The 22,128-nt window shown below is 66.7% G+C and overlaps 3 protein-coding genes across 16 annotated transcripts in view; all 3 read right to left on the bottom strand.

Moving 5' to 3' along the window:
• Positions 1-5,194: 5,194 nt before the first annotated feature.
• PPIA (peptidylprolyl isomerase A) lies at positions 5,195-7,661 on the bottom strand. 3 transcript variants are annotated; one of them, XM_075175055.1, is made up of 5 exons: positions 7,514-7,661; positions 6,209-6,239; positions 6,014-6,124; positions 5,647-5,819; positions 5,195-5,512 (listed from the first exon to the last, which is right to left on the bottom strand). In XM_075175055.1, the coding sequence occupies exons 3-5, from the start codon at positions 6,020-6,022 to the stop codon at positions 5,377-5,379; spliced, it is 318 nt and encodes a 105-aa protein (XP_075031156.1). In that variant the 5' UTR covers positions 6,023-6,124; positions 6,209-6,239; positions 7,514-7,661; the 3' UTR covers positions 5,195-5,376. The 3 variants fall into 3 exon arrangements, with proteins under 3 accessions (XP_075031156.1, XP_075031154.1, XP_075031155.1); XM_075175053.1 differs by having other exon boundaries at positions 6,014-6,102; positions 7,514-7,660; XM_075175054.1 differs by lacking the exon at positions 6,209-6,239 and having other exon boundaries at positions 6,014-6,102; positions 7,514-7,603.
• A 999-nt stretch (positions 7,662-8,660) lies between these two features.
• ZMIZ2 (zinc finger MIZ-type containing 2) lies at positions 8,661-15,559 on the bottom strand. 2 transcript variants are annotated; one of them, XM_075174659.1, is made up of 19 exons: positions 15,470-15,559; positions 14,550-14,674; positions 14,329-14,443; positions 14,029-14,231; positions 13,750-13,942; positions 13,415-13,669; positions 13,160-13,333; positions 13,010-13,075; positions 12,762-12,933; positions 11,936-12,080; positions 11,151-11,361; positions 10,970-11,075; positions 10,564-10,721; positions 10,418-10,485; positions 10,259-10,327; positions 9,903-10,147; positions 9,650-9,825; positions 9,319-9,537; positions 8,661-9,201 (listed from the first exon to the last, which is right to left on the bottom strand). In XM_075174659.1, exons 2-19 carry the CDS (start codon positions 14,597-14,599, stop codon positions 9,094-9,096), a joined length of 2,733 nt encoding a protein of 910 aa, XP_075030760.1. In that variant the 5' UTR covers positions 14,600-14,674; positions 15,470-15,559; the 3' UTR covers positions 8,661-9,093. The 2 variants fall into 2 exon arrangements, with proteins under 2 accessions (XP_075030760.1, XP_075030759.1); XM_075174658.1 differs by having other exon boundaries at positions 8,661-9,537.
• A 1,282-nt stretch (positions 15,560-16,841) lies between these two features.
• The window catches only part of OGDH (oxoglutarate dehydrogenase), a 35,264-nt gene continuing 29,977 nt past the window's right edge, over positions 16,842-22,128 (bottom strand). For all 11 annotated transcript variants that reach the window (XM_075174650.1, XM_075174646.1, XM_075174651.1 and 8 more), the window contains 11 exons: positions 21,580-21,682; positions 21,234-21,362; positions 20,175-20,325; positions 19,953-20,080; positions 19,689-19,867; positions 19,446-19,517; positions 18,834-18,956; positions 18,197-18,269; positions 17,408-17,571; positions 17,162-17,316; positions 16,842-17,070 (listed from right to left, as the gene is read on the bottom strand). In XM_075174650.1, coding sequence (XP_075030751.1) covers positions 16,950-17,070; positions 17,162-17,316; positions 17,408-17,571; positions 18,197-18,269; positions 18,834-18,956; positions 19,446-19,517; positions 19,689-19,867; positions 19,953-20,080; positions 20,175-20,325; positions 21,234-21,362; positions 21,580-21,682 — 1,398 coding nt within the window. In that variant the 3' untranslated portion in view covers positions 16,842-16,949. The remainder of the gene's footprint in view (positions 17,071-17,161; positions 17,317-17,407; positions 17,572-18,196; positions 18,270-18,833; positions 18,957-19,445; positions 19,518-19,688; positions 19,868-19,952; positions 20,081-20,174; positions 20,326-21,233; positions 21,363-21,579; positions 21,683-22,128) is intronic.

Raw genomic sequence — 22,128 nt, 5'->3', positions numbered from 1 at the left:
ATGTCACCACCCCCCCGCAGGAGGGGTCGGCGTCCCCCAGCATCGCTGCCGCCACTCGGCCCTTGGGGCAGTTGTTCTCTGCCTCGTACTCTGAGAAGTTGGGGAGCTGGTTAAGGAAGGTGGTGCTGTCGAGGACATCGGGGATGTCAGGGACATCAGAGGCGGTGTCTTCACTGTCCCCCAGCATCGCCGCCACCACTCACTCCTTGGTGCAGACGCCCTCTGCTCTCTACTTGGAGAGGTCAAGGAGCTTGTTGAGGGAGGTGGTCAAGTAGGGGACACCGGGGACATCAGGGATGGTGTCCTCGCTGTCCCCCAGCCCCACTGCCACCACTCGCTCCTTGGGGCAGCCGCCCTTCGCCACGTACTCAGAGAGGTCAGGGAGCTCGTGGACGAAGGCGGTCAAGCTGGGGCTGTTGGGCATGTCAGGGACACCTCAGCGAAGGCGTCTGGCCCCTGCGCAGGCAGGTCCGTGGGCTTCCCTGGTGCCACCAGGGTGGTCACCACTGCTGAAAAGCAAACAAAGCCAACCCAACCCCAGGGCGATACAAGCTTTCCTCGGTGCGGACCACCCGCTCATGGGCCCTGCCACCCCCCAAACCTCACCTTGGGCTTCATCGTGGTTCTGCGGGTCGGCAGAGCTGTCCTTGGTGGCCGCTGCGTCCTTGTTAAAGGCCTCCTACGTACTGGTACCGTGCAACCATGGTGGGGAGTTGTCACAAAAATTTGGCAACTGGCCCGCGCCGACCGAGGAGAGAGGCTGGGATGCAAAGTACAGCATTACAAGAGGAATTCTTGCATTCATGCGCATGAGCTGTCCCGTTCAAACTGGGGCACCCCAAATGCGGTTTTACACGGGTCCGTACACCTTTCAGGTGTTCAGGTCCAATGTGATTTGACCAATTGCTACTTAACCCACACACACACGCTTCTGTTTTGCAAAGCAACTCTAATTCTGTGGCGGCGGCATCCATCTGCTTCTTTCTTGATCCAGATGTCCCTGGTCTCGCTGCAGTTCCTTACCCCTGGTGCCAGATAAGGGGAGAGTTTCACAGAGGTGTCGGAGGGGCTGGGATGCTGGCACGATCTGGGTAGTGCATCCTTTCTTCTTCAGGGTGGGGACTGTCCTTCTTGCAATGAGCTGGGGTCCTTTAGTCATGCTGACTGAACCATGACTGTGCAGTGTACAATGTCAGCTAGACGTATCTCTATCTATCTGTCTATCTTAAGAAACTTGATCCGATTTCATACTCAAGACAAATTGGTGCAATAGTTAGGGAATGAGATTTTTCATAAGAGAGCCCTGGGGTGTCCCTTTGTGGGGGTCCCCGGGAGGTACTCGTGGGGGATGCTCATAGTGGGGTGGGGGATGCGGGTACTGGGGGCGATGGTAGCAGCGTGGGGTGGGGAAGCTGTTCCCGGGGACGCTGTTCCCGGGGACGCTGGTACAGGCTGAGGTGGGGGGCCAGGGCGGGTGAGGGTCCCCGGGCCGGGGAGGGGCCAGTGCTCTTTGTTCACCTCCATTTGAGCTGAAGGCCTGTGATATAGCCTTGGCCAAATGAGAACTTCAGGTTTTGGGCGTTTGTCACGCTGCAGTGCTTTGCCCCAGTCTCAAGTCGTCGGTCAGTCCTGGAAACCCTCAGCTGAACAGTCCCAAAGCAGTGAGGGCTGGAGCACGTTCTGGTTTGGCTGGGTGTAACTTGTGTGTCAGTCTGCATCTGCCTTTGCTCGTTGCCTGCGTCTTTCTCTTTGAAGGGATGATCTCTGGGAGGTTCTGCAGCATGGACCTCCTCCCTCCATCGACCCGTCGCAGCGTGCCTGCGTTTCATGCCTGCTGTTCAACATTATTTCCTCTCAAAGCTGCAACCAGAACCTTCATCCAGAGGAGAGCTGTCCACCTCGTGACCTCATGAAGAAAATCCAAGAGCAGAAGGAAGAACTGGGCCTGATGGTGGACCTGACGTCCAGAACTCACTACTACAGGCCACAGGTCAGTCTTGGTCTTGCTGTCGGGGAAGTGAAGCTCTGTGACGTTCACATGCCCCTTCCTGGGGAGCGCCAGTGGGGCTGTGCCGGGGGTCCGCCCCGGGCGCGGGGAAGCGTCGTGGGGATGCGGGCGTGAGTCCTTCCCTGCGGGGTCTGCGAGTGCAAGGGCTACACCGGCGGTTAGCGAGAGCTGCAGGGAGCCTTCCCCTGCGCGCCGGCACAGCGGGGCTCTGGGAGCATCCCCAATGGATGCTCAGAGCCCAGAGAAGAGACGTCGGAGGGACCCGGAGCCCTGCAAGGCCTGGGCACGAGGCTGACAGGAGCTCCTGGGGCGCAGGGCGTGCCGCCGCACCGGCAGCCGCCCGGTCCGGACCTTGTGCGCTGTGACACGGGAGATGGGGAAGGAAGAGGTCTCCTCTGAGCCCGCAGAGCTGCGGAGGGAGAAGAAGAAAACATCGCGGGGTCGAGGAGGCGCCCCCGTCTCCCCTGCCCGTGCGCTTCAAAGGCTTCCCCCGCCCAGGCTGCGACACCGACAGCCTTCCCCCCCCCGCCTCGGTGCGGCACAGAATCCCTTCCCCCGAGCGTCCTCGTTCCGACACAGAAAGGCTTCCCTCGTGCAGCCTTGGTGCAGCACAGAAAGGCTTCCCCCGCCCCGCCTCCATTTGGCAGAGGGGGGCTTCCCCTAGGGGCCAGGACCGAGCTCTGCCTGTGCTCCGCCACCTCGCCCTCACAGAGCCCAGCTCCGACGAGGACACCCGCCACCTCGGGCTCCCAGACGAAAGCTGTTGCTGGCCCTCCCCTTCCCTTGGCAGCCCTTACACAGCCCCATCAACACTGGGGCTCTGCGCTTGCTCTGGCACCTCAGGCTCACCCTCTCCAGAGCCTAGCGACTGGTGACGACAGCCGAGGGCAAGGCTGAGCTACTCAACAACATTTTTGCCTCCGTCTTCACTGGCAGTCTCTCTTCCCACGCCTCTCGAGCGGATGGACCGCAAGGCAGGGACGGGGGCGGCAAAGTCCCCCCCCCTGCAAGAGAAGATCAGGTTCGAGACCACCTGAGGAACCTGAACATACATGGGGTGTGGACGAGGTGCATCCCAGGGTCCTGAGGGAGTTGGCTGATGTAGCTGCCAAGCCACTCCCCGTGGTATTTGAAAAGTCATGGTGACGTCCCGGTGGCTGGAAAAAGGGAAACTGCACCCATTTTCAAAAAGGGTAGAAAGGAGGACCCTGGGAACCACCGACCTGTCAGCCTCACCTCTGTGCCTGGGAAGATCATGGAGCAGATCCTCCTGGAAGCTGTGCTAAGGCACATGGAGGACAGGGAGGTGATTCGAGACAGCCAGCATGGCTTCACCAAGGGCAGGTCTTGCCTGACCAACCTTCTATGATGGAGTGACTACCTCAGAGGCTAAGGGAAGAGCTACGGATGTCATCGATCTGGACTTCTGTGAGGCCTTTGACACGGTCCCTCACAACATCCTTCTCTCTAATTGGAGAGACATGGATGTGATGGATGGACTGTTTGGTGGATAAGGAATTGGCTGGATGGCCATGGACTCCAGAGAGTAGTGGTCAACGGCTCGATGTCCGGATGGAGATGAGTGACGAGTGGTGTCCCTCAGGGGTCTGTATTGGGACCAGTACCGTTTAATATCTTCATCAACGACATAGTGGGATCGAGTGCACCCTCAGCACATTTGCAGATGGCACCAAGCTGAGTGGTGCGGTCGACACGCCTGAGGGACGGGATGCCATCCAGAGGGACCTGGACAAGCTCGAGAAGTGGGCCCATGTGAACCTCATGAGGTTCAACAAGGCCAAGTGCAGGGTCCTGCCCCTGGGTTGGGGCAACCCCCCGGTATCAATACAGGCTGGGGGATGAAGGGTTGGAGAGCAGCCCTGCCGAGAAGGCCTTGGGGATACTGGTGGAGGAAAAGCTGGACATGAGCCAGCAATGTGCGCTCGCAGCCCAGAAGGCCAACCGTATCCTGGGCTGCATCACCAGCAGCGTGGCCAGCAGGTCGAGGGAGGGGATTCTGCCCTCTGCTCTGCTCCGGTGAGACCCCCCTGCAGTGCTGCGTCCAGCTCTGGAGCCCTCAGCACAGGACAGACATGGACCTGCTGGAGCGGGTCCAGAGGAGGCCATGAAAACGACCAGGGGGGTGGGACACCTCTGCTATGAGGACAGGCTGAGAGAGTTGGGGTTGTTCAGCCTGGAGAAGAGAAGGCTCCGGGGAGACCTTAGGGCAGCCTTTCAGTACTTAAAGGGGGCTTATAAGAAAAGACTTTTTAGTAGGGTCTGTAGCAACAGGACAAGGGATAATGGTTTTAAACTAAAGGAGGGTGGATTTAGACTAGATAGAAGGAAGAAATTTTTTAGGATGAGGGTGGTGAAACCCTGGCACAGGTTGCCCAGAGAGGTGGTAGGTGCCCCATCCCTGGAAACATCCAAGGTCAGGTTGGACAGGGCTGGTTGAAGATGTCCCTGCTCACGGTAGGGGGCTTGGACTAGATGGCCTTTAAAGATCCCTTCCAACCCAAACCATTCTGTGATTCTATGAAGAGCCCAGGTACAAATCACACCCCCGCCACCTCGGGCTCCCACACGGAAGGTGCCAGGACTGAACGCTGGTGCTGGCCCTCACCTTCCCGCGGCAGCCCCTTCGCAGCCCCACCACCACCGGGGCCCCACTCACTGTGGGCCCTCACCTCCATCCTCACCTGTGCCAGAGCCCAGCTCCAAAACGGACCCCACCACACAGCGTGAGGGGGTATCGGGTGGTGCAGCTCTGGGTGCAGGCAGGGGGTTGTAGCTCTCAGCACAGGCAGAGGTGCAGGCAGCAGGGTGCAGCTGCGGGCACAGGCAGAGTTTCAGGCAGGGGTGGTTGCAGGCAGCCGTGCTGCTGCAGATGTTGTGGGTGCACCCGCATGGTGCCAGGCCCCGCCTTGCTGGGCCCACCAGGTACTGGAGTCTACCCCCACGGACTGGAAGCACTGGGATCATCCTAGAGCTGGGGACCCCCAAACTGGGACCACTGTCCCCCCAGTAGGGACCACTGGGATCCCCCAAACACAGAGCTCCTCCCAAACTGGGTTGCTTAAACTGGGAGCACTGAGGACCTGGTGTAGCCACACTGCAGGGCTCCTCACACCCTCCCCCACATACACACTGCCTGCCCCAGTAAGGGGGAGAGAAGGGGGCCGCTGTGGTTTAACTCGTTTTATTTAGACTCATAAAGGTAGCTGCGGCCCGGCTGGACCGTGCACGTGGGGCTGAGACCCGATAGAAACGCAGCAGTAAGTCAGGAGTGGGGTGGGATGGGGCGAGCTGCAGCAGGGCGCGGCACCCGGGCTGCCGAAGGAATGGTCAGTTGTTAAGAGGAGGGTTTACGAGAGCTGCCCACAGTCGGTAATGGTGATCTTCTTGCTCGTTTTGCCGTCTTTGGAGCCACAGCGCTCCATAGCCTCCACCACGTTCATCCCCTCCTTGACGCGGCCAAAGACGACGTGCTTGCCATCCAACCTGCAGAAGCACCGGTCACATCTGGCGCCTGCCGTCCCCACGCGGGGACCTCGGCACCAGGCCTGGCGTGTCACCTCCCCGCCAGGGTGGGTGCCGGGGACCCCCGAGCTCACCCTCCCACACCTCCGACTCACCATTCGGTCTTGGCAGTGCAGATGAAGAACTGGGAGCCGTTCGTGTTGGGGCCGGCGTTGGCCATGGACAGGATGCCAGGGCCCGTGTGCTTCAGGATGAAGTTCTCATCGGGGAACTTCTCCCCATAGATGGATTTGCCGCCAGTGCCGTTGTGGCGCGTGAAGTCGCCACCCTGTGAAGAAGCAGCGTTTCAGGTCACGGGTGCAGAAGACTCTTGAACCAGGTGCAGCAGCCCTGCAGAGGCTGCAGGCAGGAGGCAGAGCCGCCTTCCCACCCCAAACTTGCCAGCACCCAGCTCCAAAATCCGGGCAAGCGCCAGATCTCCTCACCCGCCCACCTCCCTGCTGCAGCAGGAGTGGCACGCACCTGGCACATGAACCCAGGAATGATTCTGTGGAAGCAGGACCCCTTGTAGCCGAATCCCTTCTCGCCGGTGCTCAGAGCACGGAAGTTTTCTGCAAAAGAAGAGGAAAACCACTATGAATGGCTGGTTTTGTCCAGAGTCAGGGAGAGCATCGGGGTTTGGTGCAGCCGCAGTGTGGCCAGTGCTGCTTTACCAACCTGCTGTCTTGGGGACCTTGTCTGCAAACAGCTGCAAAGAGAGGAGAGGCTGTTAGTCAGCTTGGGGTGAGGGCTGGCTGCCACCACCCCCCCCGCCCTGGGCACCCCCAGCCCGCGGGGATTCCCCCCCTCGCTGCTCGGAGCCCAGGGACCCCCCCCCGGGGAGGTGGGTATCAGCCGTGACTGCGGCTGCAGAGCATCCCCCACCTCACGCTTTCATCTGGAAACTCTGAACTAACAGGCTTGGCATCCAAACGAGTTTAAATATGCCACATCAGTGGGGCAGATGCACATTCGTTCCGCTGGCTAGGATTAAATTAAAAACCCATTTGACTCGAGCCTTCCCAGGCAGAGCGCACGCCACCTCCCAATTACTCCAGGAGGATTTTGGGCAGCCAGCAGCCATCTGCACAGCGAGGCGCTGCTGGGCAGGAGCGTGCTCCCCGCGGGCTCTGCGACAGCCGCAGCGCAGCGATTCCTGGAGCGCAGTCCCTGGCCATACCGGAGATGCTTCACACCCCCGGGTGCCCGCTTCGCAGGGCGCTAAATGCTTTGCTTTCGCAGTGACAATCCTGCGGCGATCGGATTGCCGCCAGTCTCGCTCCCCACCGGCCTCCCGAGACCCGGGAGCACAACGGGCGCCCTAGCAGCACCTCCCGGGGGAGTGGGGGGGCTCGCTCCGATACATCAGGCGGCTCCGGGGCTGCTGCCACCCGCCGAGGGGCGGCCCCGTTCCGGGGGGACTGGGACAAAATGGCGGCGCGGGCAGCCGCGGCCCCGATCCCGCAGCAGGGGAAGCCGCCGCACCCCAATCCCCCCCGGGGCGGAGCGGAGCCTCCGGGCGAGGCCGGGCAACCCCGACGGCGCGGCAGGAATGCGGGCTGGCGGCGAGGCCAAAGCGGGCCGGCAGGTGCGGAGGGCCGGGGGTGCCGGCCGGCTGAGCGGCAGGGCACGCGTTGCGGCGGAGCTCCCCGCGGGCGGCGGCACGCCCTGGGCTGGCACCGCGCCGCCGCTTCCCAGGAGAACCGAGCCGCATCCTCCGCCCCGCTCAGCCCGCGGCGGGGCCGGGAGCTGCGCCGGATCCTTTGTTCCCTCCCCGCCGCAGCCGGGACCCCGCTCCCCCCCCACCCCGAGCGCGGGAGCCGCGGCCACGTGGAGGCAGCGCGGCCCCCCCCGCCGCCCCTCACCCCCGGCCGCGCAGGCGCAGTGCCCACCGCCCCTCCCCCCAAAACGGCCCCGGCGAGGAAATGGCGCCGCCGCCCCCCTCCCCCCACAGCGCCGCCGGCCCCCAGCCCACCCCCCCACCTCGAAGGTGACGCGGCCGAGGGGTTCGCCGTTGGCGGCGATGTCGAAGAAGACGACGGGGTTGGCCATGGCGGGGCGGGAGCGGGGCGGCGGCTGCGGCGGTAACGACGGCTCCGTGCGGCGGGCGCGGCGCAGCAGAAGGAGAGGGGCTGCCCGCCGCCCCTTATATAGGGCCGGGGAGGGCCCGCCTCCCCCGCGGCGCCGGCCAACGGCCGCTGGCGTTGTGGCGGAGCGGCGGGGCGGGCGGCCAATCGGCGGCGCCGCGTTTGAAAGGGGGGGGAAAAGAAAAAAGCGGGGGCGGGGGGCGCGCGGGCCCGGCGGCTGGGCAGGGCGGGGCGCGCATGCGCGGTGCCTGCGGGGTGGGGGGAGGCGGGGGGATGGGACCGGGTTGGTGGCGGGGGGGGCCGGTGGGGGGCCGGGGCGCCGAGCCGAGGCGGGAGGATGTGGGGCGGGAGAGGGGCTGGAGGATGGGCGCTGTGCGGCCGGGCCGGGGCGGCGCCGCGGCGTGGGGCAGGCCCGGGGGGGGCGCCAGGGCCGGGCCGCCGTGCGGGGCAGGCCCAGGGCTGGCGGGTGGCAGCGCGGCTGTGGGGCAGGCCCAGGGCTGGCGGGTGGCAGCGCGGCTGTGGGGCAGGCCCAGCGCTGGCGGGTGGCAGCGCGGCAGGCCCGGGGGGCTGCGGGGCAGGGCGGGCGCGGCGGGGAGGTTAGCAGCAGCCCTGCGGTACGGGGCGTGCGGGGCCGGGAGCGCTGAGGCGGGAGGTGACGGCGGGGGGGCGGCTGCAGCCTCTGCTTGGGCCGCCCAGGGCTGCGGGGCGGCCAGGCCCTGCCGTGGGTCCAGCCGGGCCCCGCTCCCGCCTTGGAGAAACCCCAGAGACCCCCCAGCCCTGGGCAAGGCCACCCCCCACGCTGCTCGGGGCCTGCCGGCAGCGCTGCCTGCCCTGCCGTGGTTAATGATTGATGGCGGCGAGCACGGTTCACTGCCTGGCCGGGCTGCAGCCGCCCTGGGAGGGGGGCAGGACCCGTCCAGCCGCCCACCTGGGAACCCCTGCCCGCGGTGGGGTGGGGGGCGTGGGGCCAGCCCCACAGCGGGGTGACAAAGCACCGAGGAGGACGCGCGGGGGGCGCACCCTGCCCAGCGACGTGCGTGAGCCCGGCCGAAACGAAATCCTTTAATAGCCAGCGATAAGGAGACGGTACAGGGAGCTCAACAGCCAGGGGGCCGTGGGGCAGCTGGGGGCCTGAGCCCCGCACCCCCCGGCTGGGCACATATGTTACAAGGGGAAGCAGCGTATGCACATTTATACAGGGGGCGCGGGCCGACCCCGCAGCGACGCACTTGCCTTTAAATACGGGGTTGGGGGGTCTTGGAGTGGGGGGGGCAGTAGTGTTTCTACACTATGTACAGCCTTGTGCTTCTGGGGGGGCTGAGCCCGTCCATCTGTCCGTCCCATCGCGTCCCTTCAGGAGAAGCCCCCTTGTTGGGGGGGGGGGGCCCAGCTCTGCGGTGGGCAGGGGCACACCAGCGCTGCCCCCCCTGGCCCCGTGGTGGGGTGGGGGGGTCCGATGGGGGGGGTGAGGATGGCTCAGTTGTTCTCGAAGAGGGAGAGGAGGTCATCGTTGCTGCTGCTGGGGAGGTCGGGGGGGCCCAGATAGGAGAGCAGCTCGTCGGGGTTCGTCAGCTCGGGCAGGAGCTGGGGGTGGCAGCGTGTGACGACCAGCCCCCCCCCAGCTCCTCCCCACCCATCCCGTGGCGGCCGGGGTCCCGAACTGGCAGTGGGACCCCCAGCCCCCCCCCCCGGGGTACTCACGTCGAGGGCAGGCTCCGACCCATCACCCGTCCCAGCCATGCCAGGCGCAGGGGGGAAGGTGAGGTCGGTGGCATGCGCTGGGCCGGGGGGGCCCAGGGGGGGCCGTGCCGGCGCGCTCCGGTGGTGCAGCGGCTGTGCCGGCTGGCTGCCCGGGGGAGGGTTGTGCAGCCCTGGTTGCACCGGGGGGTGGGACGGCTCCATCCGCCCCGGCGGGGGCGGCTGTGGGGGGAGAGCGTGGCAGTGAGACCCTCCCTCCACCGGGACCCCTCTGGTCCCTCCACGGGGAGACACGGGGGTCTGGGGGGAGCCCCCCACCCGCAGCCCAGCTGACCTGTGCAGAGAGAGGGGGTGCGGGGGGCTTCTCAGGGGCCAGGAGGCCACCGGGGATGTCGGACTGGTAGGAGATTGGGGGGGGTCCTGGCGCGAAGTCGCTCAGCGTCGGTGTGCCGGGGGCACCGGGGGGAGGAAACGGCTCTGGGAAGCCCCCGGGTCCCGGAAAGCTGGAACCTGCGGGAGGAAAGGAGGTGATTGGGTGGGGAGGGGGGGACACGGACAGGGCCCGTTCCCCATGGGTCCCCCCGTACCCGGGGCACCGTAGTCGGCGGCAGCACCCGCCGGTGGTGGCGGCAGTGCTGAGAAGGGCGTGGAGCCGGGCCCCAGGGCTGCGATCATCTCCATGATGTTGGGCAGCACCATGTGCGTGGGGCTGAGGGTCCGGCACCGCTTCAGCGCCGGCCCCTCCGGCTCCTCCTTGACGTGGACGTCGGGTTTGACCGGGACGGGTTTCCAGCTGCAGGTTGGGTCGATGGTGATCTCCTCGTGCTCCGAGCTGGGGGCGGCAGGATGGCGGGGGGGTCAGGTTGGGGGGAGGTCGGCTGCATGGTCCCCTGGGGATGGTGCCAGCCACAGATAGATGGACAGACGGCGTGGGGACACTTACTTCTGGATGTAGATCAGGATGCCCAGCATGTACTGGTCCACCTCCAGCCCCTCCAGCAGGGCTGTCTTACTGCAGGCAGGGAGAGGCAGGGTGAGGGCAGGGAAACCCCCCCACGCAGGCAGGGAAATGGGGGCACGGCCCCACTGGGGCCCCACTCACTTGCAGACAGGACACCGCCACGTCCCCCTCTCACAGTTGAGCTGCAGGTAGGACTCCAGGTCGAAGCACTGTGGGGGAGAGCGGCGGCTGAGCTGGTGGGGGGGGACATGGGGTGGGGGACACCCCCCTGCCACCACCACGCCTACCTGTATGTGCCGGCAGTCGTGGCCCCTGGCTGGGAGCTGAATCCTCCGGAAGGTGATGGGGCACTTGAGGGACACCTTGATAGCCGTCTGCTCCACGCCGTCCTCGCCATTGGGCCCCGGGGTCCCCGGGATGGTCCCGCTGCTGAAGTTGCGCTTGACTAGGGGGGGTGAGGGGCACCGAGGATCAGAACTGGGATATTGGGATGCTGGGATGGGGGCAGCACCATGGTGGCATCTAGTCATGATGCTCCATCACCCCCCCCCACGCTGCAGCCCCTGGACTGGGGTGTCCTGTCCCCCCCCCCACGCTGCAGCCCCCGGACTGGGGTGTCCTCCCCCGCCCCCACGCTGCAGCCCCCCATCCCCCAGGGCCCGGTGGGCCGGGGGTGCCGGCTGCGGCGCTCACTTTTGGTGATGCAGTGCTCGGCGGGGAGCAGGCGCTTCTTGATGAGACCCTGCAGCACCGAGCGCACTGAGGGCCGATGCACCAGCTGCAGGACGAAGAGATGGGACTGCGGAGAGATGGGGGGGCTGAGCCGCAGCCTCAGCCACCGTCCCCCCACCCCCGGGACCCCCCGGTGACTCACGCAGCAGCAGGCGGTGACAGTGATCTGGATGGTGTTCCTGCCGGGCTGGCAGACGTGCTTCAGGTAGAGCGGCTTGTGGGAGGTCTTGTTGTCGCCGCGCTCGATAGTGAGCGGCGTGGCGTTGACGCTCACCTGCACGGAGGCCGGCCAGTTGGTGTTCATCTGCCGGTCCTCATGGTGGTAGCACTTGAACTGCAGCTCCAGGTCGGGCCTGGCGGGGCAGGCAGGGGTGTGGGCAGGGGTACGGGCAGGGGGTGTGCCCGCACGCGAGCCACCGTGCCGGGTACCACCACGCTATGCAGCACTGTGCTGCGCCAAGCCGCGCTATGTACCATCACGTCATACAGCACTGCGACAACCCGTGGCGGGTACCACCACACCACACAGCACTGTGCCATGCCAAGCTACGCCATGTACCACTGCACCATACAAGGTGGCATGCCACGCACCACCACGCATACACCACCGTGCTGCGCCGAGGCACGCCAGGTACCACTGCACCATACAGCACCGTGCCATGATGAACCACACCGTGTACTGCCATACCAAATCATGCCACATACCGTGACACAGTACAGCACCATGCCACGTGCCGCCATGCCACATAGCACTGTGCGGCAACAAGTCACGCTGCGTAGCACTGCACCATGCTGTGCCACACTACACTGTGCCACACCGTGCCACGCAGAACCACTGCAGCGTGACACCGTGCCACGCAGCGCCACGTGCGGTGCCGTACAGCGCTCTGCCGTGCCGCGCAGCCCCCTGCCCCGTGCCGCCCCCACCTCATCATGAGGGTCTTGTAGACGGAGTCGCGCAGCTGGAAGACGTGGTTGCTGACGGCCAGGTTGTGCTGCAGGCGGAAGGGCTCCAGCACCACGCCGTCCCGCACGGGGAAGGTCAGCCGCAACTCCTCCCCGGGGGCCGGCCCTGCCGGGGACACTGTCAGCAGGGACCCCCACGCCCTGGCCCCGCCCCCGGCCCCACCCCAGCAAGCTCCACCCACCAGCTAGGAACCCACCCTTCAGGAAACCGCACCCCACAAAGAGGCCCCTCCTACTCCAGGGCACCCCACCCCTATGCAGGAAGCCCATCCCACTTAGAGGCCCCTCCCACTATATCAGAGGCCCCTCCCACTCTGGGAGGACCCACCCCTATGCAAAAAGCCTCTCCCACTATAGGCAGCCACACCCCATCCATGCAGGAAGCCCATCCCACTGAAAGCCCCTCCCACTATCCAAGAGGCTCCTCCCACTCCAGGATACCCCATTGAACTGCTCTGAACTGCCCCTCCCACTGAGGCCCCACCCTTTTCACAAGCCCCTCCCACTACTAAATATCCTGCCCCTTCATAGGAAGCCCCTCCCACTGCCTCAATCTGCCCTCTCATTGGACAGTGCCTGCGAGGCCCCCCCAAAGACCCTGGGAGTGGCCACGCCCCCTGTTCTGAAGCCCCCCCCTTCCCCCCCCCTTCCTGAGATTGCTCCCCATGGTATCTTTAAAGGGGCAATGGCCACCAGGCTGGGGCCCTGACACATGGGGGGGTCTCTGCGATATGCCCCCTCCCCCCCTCTCCCCGGCAGCCCCCCCATCCCCAGCGGGGGCACCTACCTGAGGGGGACGGGTGCAGAGAGGTGACGCTGGGCTTCATGTCCGGCAGGAAGGGCGACTTGACGTCCTGACCCGGGGACGCGTAGGGGGGGATGCCACTGCCCGGCGTCATGGGCGGCGTGGGGTTCCCGGCCAGCGGCGAGCTGGGGTACCCTGGCAGCGACCGGCCCGGCTGCGGAGGCACCGCGCACCCTCAGCACCCGGCCGGGCCGGCATTGCCCCCCACCCCACCCGGTGCTGGGACTCACCCCGTTGACGGCCGCCTGGCTGTAGGTGCCGAAGCCAGCGCTCTGCCCGTTGAACTGGTCAGCCGGCTGCGGGAGGAGGAAGGTCCCCGGCGGTTGGCACCAGGGGATGACAGACACCCGGCTCCCCCCACCCCGTGCCCCCTCTGGTACCTTGTAATAGGGTCCGGCGTTGCCCGAGGCGGAGAGGTACTGGCCCATGCCCTGCTGCAGCCTGTGGCCGGGGTAGGAGGGGGACGGAGCGGAGGGCTGGGAGGCGCTGGGGGCGTACTGGGCGCTGGCCACAGTGTACTGCCCGCCCTGGAGGTACTGCTGCGCCGGGTATCCCTGCGGGGCTGGGGATGTCAGTGCCAGCGGCGGGGGGGACAGTCCCGGCACGCCACAGCCCCCATCAGTGCAGAGGCTCACCTCGTTGGAGTACGCCCGCTTGAGGCCCTGGCGGGGGAGCTGCTGGCTTGGGGGGGGGCCAGGGTAGGCGTGCTGGGGCATCCGCTGCCCACCATACAGGGGGCTGGCACCGGGCGCCCGTGCAGGGCTCATGCTCACGGGGGAGACGCCGGAGGGAGCCATGACGCCCGCCATGCCAGCCGGGCTCATGCCAGCAGGGCCGCGAGGTCCTGCGTGGGGCAGGAACTGGCTGCTGAAGGGCTGCCCCGCACCCATCTGCAGCAAGGAGAGAGCGGGGTCATGGCGGGGCGGGGGTGGCCGCTGGCTCCTTGGCTCTGCCACAGCCGGGCTCTTACCGCGCTGTACTGGCTCAACTCCTGGCTCTGCTTCTCCTGCAGCGCCGCCACTGTCGCCGTAGCTGTGGCCGTGGCTGTGGCAGCGGCGGCGGCCACGGCGGCGGCGGCAGCTGCCTGGGTGAAGTCAGCGGGGGCCCGGCCGGCATGTGAGGGGAGCCCCATCCCACCGGGGCCGCTGGGGCTGCCGGCATAGCTGGAGGACAGAGAGGCGGGGAAGGGGCGTGCGGTAGCCCCGTGGCGGGTCGCGTGCCCGGACAGGGGACACAGGGCCGGCCTTACCTGGCGGCGAAGCCCGGCCCGCCAGGGTAGGCACTGCGGCCATAGACGCCCGGCTGCACGTAGCCCTTCCCAGGTGCCCCCTCAGCGAAGGGCTGCTGCGGCATGAACGGCGGTGAGCTCATGCCCGAGCCGGTGCTGGCCATGCCGGGCAGCAGTGGGGTGCTGGAGCTGCTCCCTCCAGGGCCCATGGGACTGCCGAAAACCTGGGGAGTGCCGGGGCGGGGCAGCAGGTCAGGCATGGGGCAGCCATGCCCATTTGCAGGGGGTCCCCGGGGTGGGGGACGAGGATGCTGTGGGTACCTGGCTCTGGGAGGTGTTGCTGACACCCCAGACGGTGGTTACCACGGAGAGGGATCCCGCCGGCTGATTGGTGCTCGGTTGCCAAGGAACAGACTCGTATGCAAATGAACCATCACTAGAAAGAAAAACAAATTAATTAAGACGAAGGACAGAGGGACGGAGGCCATGGGCTGGGGCGGCAGCGGGTGCAGCCCCAGGGTGCCGGGGGGGCAGGGGCTCACCCGTGGGGTGTGGGTGGCAGGGAGGGTTTCATGGGGTTCATGGAGTTCATCGGCAGCGGGCGGGCGCAGGCTGGGTCTTCCGAGGCCGCGGCGGGCGCTGCGGGACGGCGTCACCGTCACCAGGGCTGCGGGAGGCAGAGGAAACAGCGGGTGAGGGGGCGGCCCCCCCCAGGAGGGGCAGGGGACCGGGGACCCCAGGGAACCTGAGACCAGGGAGGGGGGATGGCGCGGAGCTTGCACGGCTCCCCCGGCCGCGGGCACCGGGACTTGGCGTCCTGCCCAGACCTGGCACGGGGAGCCGGCCGGCACGCGCCCGCCCCCACCGTGGGGGGGTGGGGGTGGGGGGTGTCCGTGGCCCCCCAGGAAGCCCCCCCCGCGCCCCCCCCGGCCCACCGCGGCTTCCCCCCAAAAACCCCCGCGGGCGCAGCTCCCCCCCCGGGGCCGCGGGTGCCGTGGGCTTTCCCCCACGCCTGCGGGTGGGGGGAATCGCGGGGACTTTCCGGGGCGAGACCCGGGGGGGACGGGGCCCGCCCGGCATCGCCCGCCGCCCCCGGCCGGGAGCTGCCCGGGGTATTTCCAGCCCGGCCCGGCGGGGCGGGGGGGGCCGGCGGGGTCACCGCGGCGCTTGCGGTTCTCTCCCGGCCCCGCGGGAGCGCGGCAGGGACGGGGCCGCCATGGCAGGGGGAGCAGCCGCGCCGCGCCGGGCCTGCCCCGGCCCCCCGGGAGGTGCCACCGGCCCCGGGCCCCCCCGCCGGCGGTGACAGCCCCCTCGGCCCGGCCGCGGGCCCGGTGGCACCGCGGGGACACCCCCCCGTCGCCATGGCAACCGCCCCCGCCGCCCCCGGGCACGGCGAGGGGGGCGCGGGGCTGCGCGCAGGGACCCGCCGGCCGCCGCCCGCCCCGGCGCTGCCCGCACTCACCGTCGCGAGCGGCCCAAAATGGCCCTGGCGGCGCCGGGCGCGCGCGGCTGCGCGGAAGCTGCGCGGGATTTTCAGCCCGCGCGCGGCCCCGGCTCCATGGCGGCGGCGCGGAGGGGGGGGCGGGGCGGGGCGCGCGGGGGCGGGGCGGGGCGGGGCGCGCGGGGCCGAGCCGGGCCGAGCCGAGCCGAACCGGGCCGGACCGAGCCCGCGCCACCGCCACCACCACCGCCGCCGCCGCCGCCGCCGCCGCCGCCGCGCACAATGGGGCCGCGAGCTCATCAGTATGCACGGGCCGCCCCGCCCCGCCCCGCCAGGCGCGGGCAGCCGAGCACCGAGCGGGAGCGGGGTGGGCGAGTGTGCGCGTGCGGCTGTGCGGGGGGGTGTAGCGGGCAGCGCGTGTGTGCGGGTGCTCGTGTGTGCCCGTGCGTGTGACAGCCTGCGTGAGCAGGTGTGACGCGGGGTGCGACAGCGCGTGCAGGGCGCCGGGGTGTGACACGCGTGTGTGACAGCGTGACGGGCGCCTGTGACAGCAGGGTGCGACCGAGGGCGCGTGACGCCGTGCGCGAGTGCACGCGTGTGCGTGAGCAGGGCGTGTGCAGGGACGCGGACCCCGTGTGTGCCAGGCTGACCGTGTGACAGTGACACGACGCGCGACCGGGTGTGCAACAGCGTGACCACACCGACGCGGCCGCACGCCCAGCGTCCAGCGGCTGCACACGCGTGTGCAAGCAGCCGTGGATGGGCGGGTGCATATGGCACCCCCGCCCCGGCTCCCGGCACCCCCCGCCCCACGGCCGAAGGAGGACCCGGGTGGCGCCGGGAGGACACGGTGTTTATTGGGGATGCCGAAAGCGAGCCCCAGCCAGGGGTCTCCCCCTCGACCCCCCACCCAGGACCCCCCATGGGAGGACGTGGCGCCCAGCGCCGGCCGAGCGGCTGTGGAGGCAGCAGGGGGGGCTCGAGGGTGGGGTGCTGGTGCAGGCAGAAGGGGACGGAGCTCCCCAGGGACGGGCAAACGGCCCCACAGGTGCCCTGAAAGCTGGAGGGGGGGCTCTGGGGTTGGGGGCCAGCACCCCCAGACCTGCCTGGGCCCCGCAGGGATCGGCTGCCCCCTCTCGCTCCCCTGAGAGAGGCAGCGGCTGCAGGGACAAGTGCAACACCAGACTGGGAGGAACTGGGAAGTGGCTGGAGCCAGTGCACCGGACACCCCCAGAGAAGAGCCCCAGGGCCCAGCCCCTCCTGGGGGGCAGGGGGGCTGGGAGTTATCACCCACCATGGCTGGGGCGGGAGCTCCCGACCCCTCTCGCCCGGCAGGGCAGCCGCACCAACGCTGGCCCTGGCGCGAGCCGGACAAGGACTCCAGGCGCCGGCATGGGGTTTTACAAGGTCTGTAGTTAAGGAGGGAGGAGGGAGGCGAGCGAGGGACAGACAGATGGACAGACAGACAGACGGGAGCATGCTGCCGCCGCCGGGCTGGCGCTTAAGCCAGGTCCTTGAAGGCGTCGAGGTTGAAGGCCGTGTCGAGGAGCCGCTGCAGCTCCGTCAGGTGGGTTTTCTTGTTGCCGGTGGCGGGGGCAGCTGCCGGCTCCCGCCCTGCGTACCTGTGGGGGAGAAGGCTGGGGGTGAGGAGGGGTCTGCACCCCCCAGGTCCCCCCCCAGCTTTATGGCCACCCCCACCCCCCGAGTCCCTACCAGACGGGCTTGGCGCGGTTGATGGTGGTGCGGAGCCGGGGTTTGACGTAGTCGTAGTAGCCCTGGTTCTTGTGCTCCTCCTGGCACCACACCAGCTCGGCGGCCGGGTACTTCTGGGCTTCCCGCTGGAGGAGGTCGAAGGGGAACGGGGAGAGCTGCGGGCAACACAGAGCAGCGTCATGGCGGTGTTGTGGGGGGCACGGCCCTCCCAGCCTGTGGGCTCGGAGGCGGCTGCACCCTGCTCACCTGCTCCACCCTGGTGATGGCCACGTCGGCCTCCATCTGCCGGGCCTTGCGCTCTCGGGTCAGGTCGTAGTAGACCTTGCCGGTGCAGAACAGCACCCGCTTCACCTGCTCGGGGCTCTGGGCTGCGGGGCCGCTGTCGGGGATGATGCGGAGGAAGTGGGTGCCTGCCAAGGGAGAGGACGGCACTGTCAGCCGCCATGGCCCAGGGCACCACGCCGGCAGCTGCCTGCACCCGCGTCCCGTGCCAGCCCCTTCTGAGACCCCAGCCTGGGCAGGCAAACCGGAGAGGCAGAGCCAGACCAGCTGGTACTGGGTCCAGCTCCCAGTACAAACCATCACAGCTCTGTGAGACTTGGGCCTGCCAAACCCTGGCTGTGCCGCTCCAGCGGGAAGCGGCTGCCGATGGAGGAAGCACCACGGCAAAGCCTGGAAAGCCAAGTCACGTCTCCTCAGAGTCCGCGGCTCGGCACTAACAAGGGGTGGCTCTAATTTGCCGGGTAAGTAGCTGCAGCTGGCACACCCCGGCCACGGCAGGGGCGAGCATGTTGCCTCCCGCTGGAGGGGAGCAGGGAGGGAGGAAGGCAGCCCGCGTGCCGCACCGGCGCAGAGCTCCCTGCAGGGGCTGTCTGCAACGCCGTGATGCCGGTGGCGTCAGCCTCGCTCGGCCGCTCTTCGGCGTGAGGATGCTGCTGCCAGGCGGACTTTACCCGAGGTGGCCAGCTCCTGCCCTTCACCCTTCATCCCACAGAGCGTCGCGGGGGGAAACAGACACCTCCGTGCTGCTCGTACCTGGCAGCATGTCGTCGAAGCCGGAGCGGGCTTCGGGGTGGCGCAGCAGCGACTTTGGAGTGAAGATTATCAGCTGGAGGGGGGGAGAAGAAGCAGAGCAAGGCAGTCAGCCTCACCAGAAACACCCCGCTGCAAGCGAAGGCCAGAGCGCCCACCTGCCCGTCCTGCCTGCCCTCCCCTGCCCGAGCACAGGAGCAGCCGCCACAGATCTGCTCCTCGCTCGGCTGCCGTGCTCTGCCGGATTGGGCACCGGTTTCGGACAGCACCAGGTTTCCTGGTCTGGGTTTCCCCTGGGGAAGAGGCTGAGGTGCTGCTGGGGACCTGCCTGCCCCACAGCCGGAGCTGAAGGCAAGCGGCTGGACCGGGTTATTTACCAACGCCCACTGGCCCCAACGTCTCTGACCTCCCCGTGGAGCGCAGGAAGGGGTTGCAGCCACCCCAGCCTGCACGAGCCAGTCGGCAGCACATCACGTACCAAACCAACCCCGAGCACCAAGAGGTCCTTGGCCCAGGCAGAGGCAAATTGCCCGTGTTTGCTGCCAAGGTGCAAGAACGAGCCCGCCCCGAGTCCCGTCCCCAGGGACGCGGGGCTGCCCTGCCTTGGCACCGAGCCGGGCGCGGAGCTGCTGGCACTGACCGGTTTGCGGAAGGGCAGGAGGATCTGGCGCCGGAGGACATGGAAGAAGTTGGCCGGAGTGGAGCAGTTCACAACGATCCAGTTGCAGTCGTAGAGCTGGCGCACGTCGAAGTCGTCCAGTTTCTGCCTCAGCAGTTGAGGGGATTTCAAGAAACACAAGGTGCCTCTTGGCCTCGCAGCTCCGGCAGCGGGGAGAAGAGCGGCACCCAGCCCTCCCTCCCTCCTCTCCCCCTCCAGAGCACAGGGAGACCCACAGGGAGCTGGGAGAGGCTGCAGGTCTGTGCCCCCCACCTTGGGGCAGCCACAGGGGTGGCCAACAGCCCCCTCCCACGACGCTTTTAGGGCCACCTCTGCCTCATGCTGTGCAGCAGCCCCAGGGGCGGCGGAGGTGCAGCCTGGGCACCGGGTTCAGCCCCTTTCCCCACACCCTCCCGGCTGCAGCGCGAGCCCAGGGCGTCCCACGCCTCCTGCTACCGGCTCCACGACACCCGCCCCAACCGCAGCATGGCGCTGAGCCCACTCGGGTGTTACTGCCCCCCTCCCCATTTCAAAGCAGCGGTCGGATCCAGGACACAGGAGGGCCGGGCTGAGCTCAGCACGGCCGCCACTCACGGGGAAGACGTCGGGATCATCGTTGCACATCTGCAAGAATCGCTCCGGGCGGGCGGAGGAGTGCTCGGGACCCTGTGGGGACCAAGCAGGGAGCAGAGTGAGCGGGGTGGGGTCAGGGCTGGCACGAGAAGCCGATGCCAGGCACGGCCACGCCGTGAGCAGTGCTACCTGCCACTGCTGCCCTCAGCTCTGCTTCTGGAACAGGCCAGACAATGGGGGCCCACGAGCTGGGGAGGTCCTTACCATGCCCTCCATGCCATGGGGAAGCAGCAGGACGATGCCGTTCTGCCTGACCCACTTGGCCTGCCCGGGACAGATGAACTGGTCGATTATGCACTGAGCAGTGTTGTGGAAGTCCCCGAATTGGGCTTCCCAAAGCACTAGGGCGTTGGGGCTTGCCATGGCAAAGCCCAGCTCAAATCCTGAGGGATGGGAGAGAAGCAAGAGGGTTATCCTCCCGGAATGGCCTCACCCCCCTGGGCGGCGGGCACAGACCCCCTCGCTTACCGAGGACGCCGTACTCTGACAGAGAGCTGTTGCAGACGGTGTAAGGAGCCTGGTTGGGCCAGAGGTGGTTCATGGGGATACAGGTCCTCTTGTCCACGTTCTGGTCGTGCAGGACGTGGTGGCGATGGCTGGAAGAGAGGAAAGCATTACTCCATCATCACCCTTTGGATCCCTTCTGGAAAGCTGGAATCACCTTTACGGCCACCAAAAGCACAGCTTTACCTGAACGTCCCCCTCTCAACGTCCTGGCCGCTCAGGCGGATGTGGATGCCCTCTTTGAGCAGGGAGCCGAATGCCATGTACTCTGCCAGGGCCCAGTCCACCGTCCGGTTCTTCACCATCTCCCCGCGGGTTTTCAGAATACGGCTCAAACCTGCCGGGACAGAAGCCAGTTCATAGCGTGGGAGGGAGCTCCAGTGACACCGCGTGTGTCCCACAACCTGCCCACAGACTGACAGACTGCAAATGCCCGGGGGCAGAGGAACGGATCCACCTCTGTCGGAGGGATGAACCAGGGTTGAGGAATCAGGACTGCAGAGAAGGATCAGCTCCAAAGAAGAGCTACTCCTCAGTTCAATTCCGTTAACCACAGCTCCCTTGTGAACTAATTCTCGTAGACTCACAGACGGGTTTGTGTTGGAAGGGACCTTCAAAGGTCAACTAGTCCAACCCCCCTGCCATGAGCCGGGACATCTTTCACTAGACCAGGTTGCTCAAAGCCCCTCCAACCTGACCTTGAATGTTTCCAGGGATGGGGCATCCACAGCTTCTCTGGGCAACCTGTCCCAGTGTCTCACCACCCTCCTTACATCCAATCTACACCTACCCCCTTTCAGTTTAAAACCATTGCCCCCTGTCCTTCACTACAGGCCCTGGCAAAAAGTCTCTCTCCGTCTTTCTCATAACCCCCCTTTATATACTGAAAGGCCGCAGGAAGGTCTCCCCGTACCCTTCTCTTCTCCAGGCTGAACACCCCCAACTCTCTCAGCCTTTCTGCACAGGAGAGCTGTTCCAGCCCTGGGACCATTCTCGTGGCCTCTTCTGGACCCGCTCTAACAGGTCCACGTCTGTCTTGCGCTGGGGACCCCAGAGCTGGACGCAGTGCTCCAGGTGAGGTCTCAGGAGAGCGGAGCAGACGGGGAGGATCCCTTCCCTAGACCTGCTGGCCACACATATCGAAGCACTGCAACAGGTCCCTTCCTTCCAGGCCACGTTCCAGCCCTATCCCACATCTTCTCTGGAACAAACACCCTGTCTGGCATAGCTTCCGCAAGCTCCTACCTCCATGGATAGTGAAATCCTCCACTGGCACTGAGCTGGCCACTTGACCAATGTGCGTCAAGTCCTCTTCGTTCAGACCGGTGGAAGGGCAGGTCATGCTCCGGGGTTGGCCGTCCAGAGTGAAGAAACCTGCAGGAGGAGGAGCAGTCCACCCTGTTGTGGGAGCCATGCCCAGCTCCGTGTAAAGAGCTCAGGTCAGGGACACCCTCAAGCAAGGCTGGGGATGCCTGGAGCGGAGAGCACCACCCCACCCCCCCACCAGAGTGATTTACTAGAAAATAGCTGCCACGGCTCTAGAGAAGCCAGGCTCTTTGCTAGGACCTCCAAAAGGTTCCTAGCAACTTACCAGGCCAGGGTGAGTCCAGCCAGTGCTTGATGTGCAAGATCTTTTCATCCTTGGATCTTGCATGGGCCTCCTCGCAGATCTTATCGTACTTGGCAATTTCCTCCTGAAAGGCAGAACCAGAAGGCGGAAAAGCATTAGCGAGGGGTCTCCAAACAAGAGTGCCGAGCCTGGGGGCCTCGGCGCGAGCTTGCAAGGGTGCTGGAGGGCACAGCTGGTCCCCACAGCAGGGGAGCCCCAGGGCTGCGTAGCTCAGCCTTAGAGAGCAGAGCTGCTGCTGGAGGCCCCTGTCCCCCAAGGGACAGCTCTGCTGCCGTCTGAACCGACAACTCGCATTCAACCCTAACGATGCTGCGAAGCGGTACTGGGGCAAGGAAGAGCTGCCCCAGATACCCCCAGGCCACAGTGAGCCCGAGTGCTGCAGAGTTCAACTCTCCCGTGGGTCCCAGCCGTGCCGCAGTGGCCCAGCGCCGTCTGGCTGCACTGATCACGGGGCAATCCTTGAACTAAATGTTCCTGCGCTGTTCGGAGCTGGCACAGTCCAAGGACGAG

This window comes from Calonectris borealis, chromosome 27 (genome assembly GCF_964195595.1).
Source record: "Calonectris borealis chromosome 27, bCalBor7.hap1.2, whole genome shotgun sequence".
NCBI classification, from domain to species: domain Eukaryota; kingdom Metazoa; phylum Chordata; class Aves; order Procellariiformes; family Procellariidae; genus Calonectris; species Calonectris borealis.
The sequence above is the reverse complement of the archived record's forward strand: the minus strand, read 5'-3'. Positions and strand labels throughout refer to the sequence as shown.